Source organism: Manacus vitellinus, unplaced genomic scaffold (genome assembly GCF_001715985.3).
Source record: "Manacus vitellinus isolate BGI_N305 unplaced genomic scaffold, ASM171598v3 scaffold_6_pilon, whole genome shotgun sequence".
NCBI lineage: Eukaryota > Metazoa > Chordata > Aves > Passeriformes > Pipridae > Manacus > Manacus vitellinus.
The window spans coordinates 33,844,776-33,852,184 of record NW_021940750.1 but is presented as its reverse complement, the minus strand read 5'-3'; the positions used below and the strand labels follow the sequence as shown (position 1 = coordinate 33,852,184).

Here is a 7,409-nt window from a genome sequence, read left to right as displayed (position 1 = left end):
CTCTAATAAGCCACAAAAATTGCCTGTTATACAGTAACCCCTCTGTTTAAGTACAGCTTAAAATAATTTCTTAGTTTAAGCATCCCCTTATTTTCCCCAAATCTGCCACTTCTTTATGGTGACCACTGATTCTTCCTGTCCTTAAGAGGATGACTGGATATTATATGACCTTCAAACAGTGAAGATGAATACTTTTCCATATACTGTTTTTGGATTCTTGTATTTAATGAATGCAATCACAAACCATTAATAACTAAATTTAGCTTTTATTAAGCATGACCGCACAACAGAAGAGACAAAAACATTTTATTTCACTTCTGCATTTTATTCTGAAACCACTGACCTCATTTTTAGGACTAAAGATCTTGCAGGTAAGAATAAGAAGAAAGAATGAAACAAGGTGCCAAGAATCAGTAATTCAAAAGCATTCTTCTTCCATACAGGAAAATAAATCAGGTTATGTTTTGCTATATGAAAAACTAATGAAAAAATTATATATCAAGTTGTAGTGTGCATCAGAACATAATCTAGATCATCAGTTTCCTCTGACTTCCAGTTTTTGGTTAGGGAAAACCCCAAACCCCTTTGTTGCACGTATTTTTGAAAAACTAATGACAAAGAAAACAGGAAAATGCAACTTGCACTTAAAGGGGAAAAAAAAAGTCATGCCTCTTGACTTATGAGCTTTTAGACATAAAATGAACAACTAAACCTAGATTTGCTTCATCTTTCATGTACCTTGCAATAAACCTGCTCAGAAGTATTACTGAAGTTTCATCCTGCTTTACATCAGTTTGTTTTATGAATAAACTCGTCCGCTCTAAGCCAGCAAACCTTAACTTTTTCAAAAACACACGAACACATTCCAAACTGTATTTCAGTACACTTACACTAATCTTAAGGAACAGCCTTGCAAAACATGCATCCAAGACAGAATTCATTTTTAGACTAGTTGTAATACCTCATCCTCTGAAAGACTTCTAGGAATACTTAATCATTCAACAAAACAAGCTTGTGGAGCTGATAAACACTATTTCCTCTTTCACGCTGCTTTTCAGACTTGTCAACAATATGCTGAGAATCCACCTAACCAAAAGAAGCAAGATGAAAGTCAGAATGCGTTTCTAGTAAGTTTTTCCTATATAACACAGTTTAAAAAAAGTCTTGAACAGTTTTGAGTTTCAAATCATACAGGAATTCCAGTTCCATGCCACACATTGCAACAAAAGAGCCAGTGCTGTATTTCATGGTTTGCCCAGAATACTACTCCAAAATCAATTCCAAAGCATTACAGGTGGTATTTTATGTGATGATATAAAAATGCTGTCCTGAGATTCTTCAAATGCAGTGGGGAAAATCCTGATCCAAGGCCTGTACATTAGCTTCTTATAAAAACTGAACACAAGTAAAAGTGAATAGGAGATTATCTTCATAATTCCAAGGATAACTGAATTTGAAATATGAAAATAGAAACACTTAGGCCTAAGGCAGTATATTACAATACACTCTAAAAAAATGCCTTCTATAAAACAAATGGCCTTGGTGCTCCTTCTCTGCCCTTCTTTTCAGAGGGAGGGACCCAAACCCCTCCTTTATACCCCCCTCAGGGTGGGAGAGGCACAGGGAGGGTGTGTGTAGCACTTACTCCTGCACTCAGCAATTCCTCACCTGCTTTTAATTAAGAAACTGCACTTTTTCTTCAGGAGATCTAGTGGCCTGAAGAGGCCCTCACAGAAAGAAAGGTAAAATTTCTAACAGAGTAGGAAGCTAGTAGAGTTTTCAACTTTATGAAACTCTGCTGGGTCTCTAGAAAACTGGCCTCCTGCCTGATCCCACCACATCTGTTCTAAAACAAGCCACATTTCTCTCCACCTAGAAAGGAAAAGCCACCTCAAAGCACAGTATCTCAAAACAAAACTAAAATGCACTGCATTCAGACAAATTCTATACAAGGAAAATTTAGCTATGGCTGCTTAATAGAAAAAAAGAACATTTTAACTTCCAGCAAATGTAAAGTTGCCTTTACAATCTCTCTAAACTTAAAACCCATAGAGAGTTCTGCTTGAAAAGATTAAGTATTTACATACACAAAATTAAAAACCAAACTACTCAACTAATAAACAGACTCTACAAAAAGTGTATCAACAGAGACTGATGCATACACAAAAGTGCTTAAATGTGACTCTACAGTGCTTTCAGTATTTTCAAGTTCAAGAATCAAAAAGAAGACATCCTTCCAAAGGAAATTCTCCCTTTTAACACTCTTAACTCCTCAAGAAAAAAGAAGTTTAAAAAAGTATCTTTACACCCTTACCTGATTCCATGCATATGGGTTCTCACACCACGTAGGAACAATTTTATCTCGAGGCCTTGATTTGCAGATTAAACTGAAATTACATAGAAATGGCCTTAAGTAACACACTTGTATTTGATTAATTATGAAGACAAAGGATTTTTTTATACTAGATACGACCAGGTATTTACAAGGTGTCTGTGCTGAAGGGAATCTTAAATTTCCTTGTTAATCTAGTCTGATTTGTTCACTTCTCTGTACTTCGTCCCTCTAGTGTAAAAGTCAAAATACACTTAATGTCTCTGTGAAAATCTGTATCAGAATGTATTTCTTCTAAAGAATATAATGAGGGTTTTTTATTACAAAGTACTAGAATTTGCAACTGTGATTTATTCTGTAAGTTTTATGTATGCTTACTCACTGGAATGTATAATACAGCTAGTTTTAGGGTATTTTATTTTGCATGACAACTCAATTACTATAGATTGTCTGTCTGCTCCAGTTATTTCCTCAAGCTGTGCAAAGTACAATAGTAGCAGACATTAATTAATTCTGTCTAGATGTGTTTTTCAAACACTGATTTTAGTCTTAAGTAGTAGTGACATGTTGTAAATACAATTAGCTTTTGAAAAATGAAAAAAAGTTATGAAAGACTGTTCAGGCTAAATTTCTACCTATGTACTCTTATGTTAGTTTTTTAAAAAAGTATAATTGGGGAAAAAATATTCAAAACCAAGAAAGATTTTACACAAGGGAAAAGAAGAAATCATTGCAATAATCAGACTGTTTATTCCTTCAAATATAAACATATAAAAACAAAATAAAATTTTAAATAAAAAAAATAGCTGTAGGATCATTGGAAGACAACGAGTAAAAGCATAAAAGTTCTAAGAGAGAAAAGGCTACCACAGAAAGGTATAAAATCCTGAAGAAAAAAAGCCCAGATGGCTGATGAGAATTACCAAGTCAGGCAGTTGGTGCTGACTGAGCTGGGGAACAGGTCAATGCTGAGGACCTGAACCAAGGAGCTGCACAGGCTGCCCCTTCCCCTCCCAGATGGCTGGAGATGTCTGAACAATCAGTCCCAAATAGGTGCCAGAACAGTAGCAAGTATTCACATGTCCAAAGAAATAGCAGTGACATTTTAGTGCCTTGAATTTTGCACGTAAGTGTTGATGACCGAGCACGAGCTGTTCCCGTCACCGTCACCTCCAGCGGAGGGTTTGTGGCTTTGCTTCTTTCTGCCTACCCACATTCCTTGACTTCTCTATTGTTTATGCTCTTTTAATTTCATTTCCAGTGCCTCAAAAGATAAGGCTGACCCTGCACTTGTTAATTTATCATGCAATACACCTGAACTTTGAGTTTTGGAAATAGGAAGTATGGGTGCTTGCTTTTAAGTTAAGGCAATGTAATGAGTTTTTTTCACATATAAGAAAGAAAAAAAAAAAATCAACTGAGCGGGTACATTAAAAACCAAGAAACACTTGAAAAAAAATCAGCATAAACAGCTGCTTTGATAATAATTTTGATAACCCTGGGTAAGAGAAGCTAAGTTTAAAAGCTTCTGATCTTTATCAACATGAGGAACTGCCTCACTCTAGCATCATACAGTTACTTTAGAAAAGCTCTACTGGCAAAAAAGCTCATATTTCCTAGAGATGAGGCTAATACTAGAGTCCATAACATAACTCTTAATTCATGTCTGAACCACAGCTCTTCTTAACACAGGTTTAGTAGAGAGCCAGGTCAGGATGAGAAAATGCTCCTGCTGATACAGACAGCACTAAAATGCACACTGTGTGTACAAACAAGGGAACATTTTTCACACTATGCTCAGCAGTGGCAGACATAGGAAGGAGCTGTTACAGGGATACTTTTTTGCACTACTTCCTCTAAACTACAAGCTGGATAAATTCTCAAGGTTGGCTGCACTGCCTCACAATGGTCTTTTCAGAACCACTGCCTGAGTTACAAGAAGCAGGGGGGCTTGCTGGGAAAAAGGGCAGGTAGCTTTATTTCAGTTCCTAAATTAGCCTGGGTCTTCCAGTTAACTTGGCCAACATCCATCCTTCACAGGTCTGCTGAGGGAGGAAAGGCAGCACACACGACCCAAATTTAATATACAGGGAGAAAGATTTTAAATCTTTCTGCACTCTTATGCCATAGGACTTCATTAGCTTTGTCCTTGGTGCAAAAAAAAAGATACATAAGAACTGGTATCCTGCAGAACAGGTTTTACAGTCTAGGTTTTATGACTCTTAAGTGATCGGGCTTCCCTGAAGAACCAGTGCTTCCACAAGAAGTCTAATGTTGTTTAGTATACTGCTTTATAAATAAACAAAGTAAATGAAATGCATCATTAAATGAGAGCATACATTATTTTTCCAAAGCCTCATCTGAGCTATGCTTCAAGCAATCATTCATCCTGTTTTTGCTGAGACTGCAAACAGATCTTATTTCTACAAAATTATTACCATAGAAGCTTCTGACGAATATTTTCCTGCAGCTGTATCATTTGCTCTTGTCCAGAATATACTGCACGTTCACAGAGCAGCTTATTAATGGATGTCCTTAAGTTGTTTATCTGTAAAACATCAGTGACAGAGTATAACCCAAAACCAGCACTAGGTTTGTATTGTATTACACTGTCATGAAGGTGGTCGTGGCACCCACACCATCCAACTTCAACTAGAATATTATTTGCGTAAGCAAAAACATCTGAAGCTTCAGAAGCATTTCTTCCTGCAGTTGCATCTCTGCTGGTCAAAGATGTTACTAGTTCAGCCACTTGATATCACAATCTTCAAGGTTACTGAGATGTGCCATAAACTACAGAGGCTACCACTTACCTGGACTTTTTCCATCACGGAATTCCTCCTGTAAAAGTTTTAAGAATATTCTCTATCTCTCCTTAATTTTCACACAAACAACAGCTTAGTGTTACCAGTCTGGATAAAGCACCATGAATGCAGACATCACACCAAGTCAGTGCTTTCAGCAAACAACAGCTCACAGGTGTGTGCGCCAGCATGTCCACTGTGTCCTTAAAAAACCTCTAGAAACCACTGGTCACCACCTCACATACCTGCTCTGTACACAGACCTGACCAGGGCATGTGAGGTCCTTCACTGGCTAAGGCCCATGTCACTGTCCTTCACAGCATGTTTTATGTACGTGTTTCCCTCTGACAGATCTCACTCTGTGAGATGCAAAAGGCTGTAATGAGGAACGCGGGGGCTTTATCATTTGTTTGGCTGATCTGCTCTGAGAGAAGCAGCTCGATACAGATGACTTATCAGAGCTGTAAAATCAAACTGAAGCCTGCAAAGCAGCAATGCCAGGCTTGTCAGTAAAAGCCATAATAATCCTACGAACAAGACTAACAAGTATTGACATCTGGTTAGTGCAAAATTGATGCTTTTGTTTTGGAAAGTGTATAAAATTCCGTAACATTTTATTTGTTTAAAGTGTAGGGAGGGGGCAACTGTCTCTCCTTATAAGAATCCAAGATTATAAACAGGCAGTACATTAAAAAAATCCAAACAAACAAAACCAAAGAAAAACCCAAACAAACAAATCAAACAACAACCCTCCCAAACTAACAGGTCCAAACAAGTTTTTCTGTTAATTCTGAGAGTTAACAAGTTCTGATGCACTGACTTCTACTGAATTCCTACTGTGGTGAAAATTCTTATGCAAGTTTTACCTCTATTATGTCTTCCACTCCAAATTGCACATCAAATGTCAGGGCCATATCATTTTCTGGAAGCAGTGGAGCCCCAGAAGTCCGACTCCAACCCAAACCACACAGAACACCAGTAAAATACTTTCCAGTTTTATCAACCCTGCATGAAAAAGAAAGAAAACAGTCTCACCTGGAGATGAAGAAACTAAACTCATATGAAGACAGACTTAAATGAACTTGTCTTAAGCCATGCCAAGCAAGATGTGTTTTAAAGATACTAAAACAACTGAGATGTATTCACACTCAGTCATACTGTTTTTTTAAAATCGAGTGATGAAACAAAACGAAAGTTCTGGTTATGTAAACATATACTCATAAAACTTCTAAAAAATCATACATAAGCAAAATTAAGGAGCACTAGCTTCACTGTGTTGAAATTACAATCTACAAATACCAGATTTTAAAGAAAAAACAACAGCAATGCAACTGCCAGAACTCAGCTTTTACAAAAAGTTACTGAAGTTCCTCTCCTCATGTAGGTTTAAAACAGCCAGTTCTACATTCCATTTTCCTAGCCATCCAGCACAACTGTCAGGAACTGTACTGCCTTATCACGAGGATAGAATCTGCAGCACCAATTCATACATACATGAACAAATTATTTTAGCTACATACTATACTAAAACTCATAAAAAATACCAGGATGAGAATAGATAAAAATGCTGAAAGCAGAGGGAAAAAAAAAAGTCTGTCAAAAATTTCTGAGGGTCCTAAAAATAAAGAACAACCACTTTTTAAAATGCACAAATACCTGAGTTCTATTGCTGGAGCAAACAGCATACTGAGGAGTGCAAGCAGGCCAGGAATAGGAGGCATCAAAGATGTTTCCCCTAAAAACAGAGTAGATCCTGACACCAAAAGAAAAAAAAAATTAAAAGGAGCATCTAATGAAAATGAAACCTAAAAAAGATGTAACACTGAACTACAGTGACATATTTAGTAACAGAACTACTCATAAAACCAGAAGTCTAGAGAAACCAACCACACATTTTTATAAGGCATTACCAGCTGCATTTACTGATATATCAGCAGCAACCAGCAACTGTTGAAAGGGATCTTCTGCAGTATCATGGACAACAATGGAGTTTATGCTCTCCTTACATATGAAAATATTTCTGGAGAAGAAATAATAAATATTTTCAACATTAAAAAACCCACACTAAAATCCATACAAACATATAAATGAAAGTGATTTCAAAGTCACAATGCAAACTCAAAATAGTTGTTACTGGTTATTTAGGTTACTTGAATGCCATTTAGCAGATGTATAAGATAGTTAATAAATCTCTCTGTAAGACAATAATGCACCTTTGATAAAACTATTCTTAAGATTTTAAAATAACCATAGTATGCATATTAATGCACTTC

General features: G+C 36.6%; 1 protein-coding gene across 1 annotated transcript in view; it reads right to left on the bottom strand.

Annotated features, from left to right (window-relative positions):
- Positions 1-268: 268 nt before the first annotated feature.
- The window catches only part of TDRD9 (tudor domain containing 9), a 73,391-nt gene continuing 66,250 nt past the window's right edge, over positions 269-7,409 (bottom strand). The window contains exons 31-36 of the mRNA XM_018082915.3: positions 7,047-7,156; positions 6,793-6,889; positions 6,003-6,141; positions 4,771-4,880; positions 2,315-2,387; positions 269-1,086 (exon numbers count right to left, since the gene is read on the bottom strand). Coding sequence (XP_017938404.2) covers positions 991-1,086; positions 2,315-2,387; positions 4,771-4,880; positions 6,003-6,141; positions 6,793-6,889; positions 7,047-7,156 — 625 coding nt within the window. The 3' untranslated portion in view covers positions 269-990. The remainder of the gene's footprint in view (positions 1,087-2,314; positions 2,388-4,770; positions 4,881-6,002; positions 6,142-6,792; positions 6,890-7,046; positions 7,157-7,409) is intronic.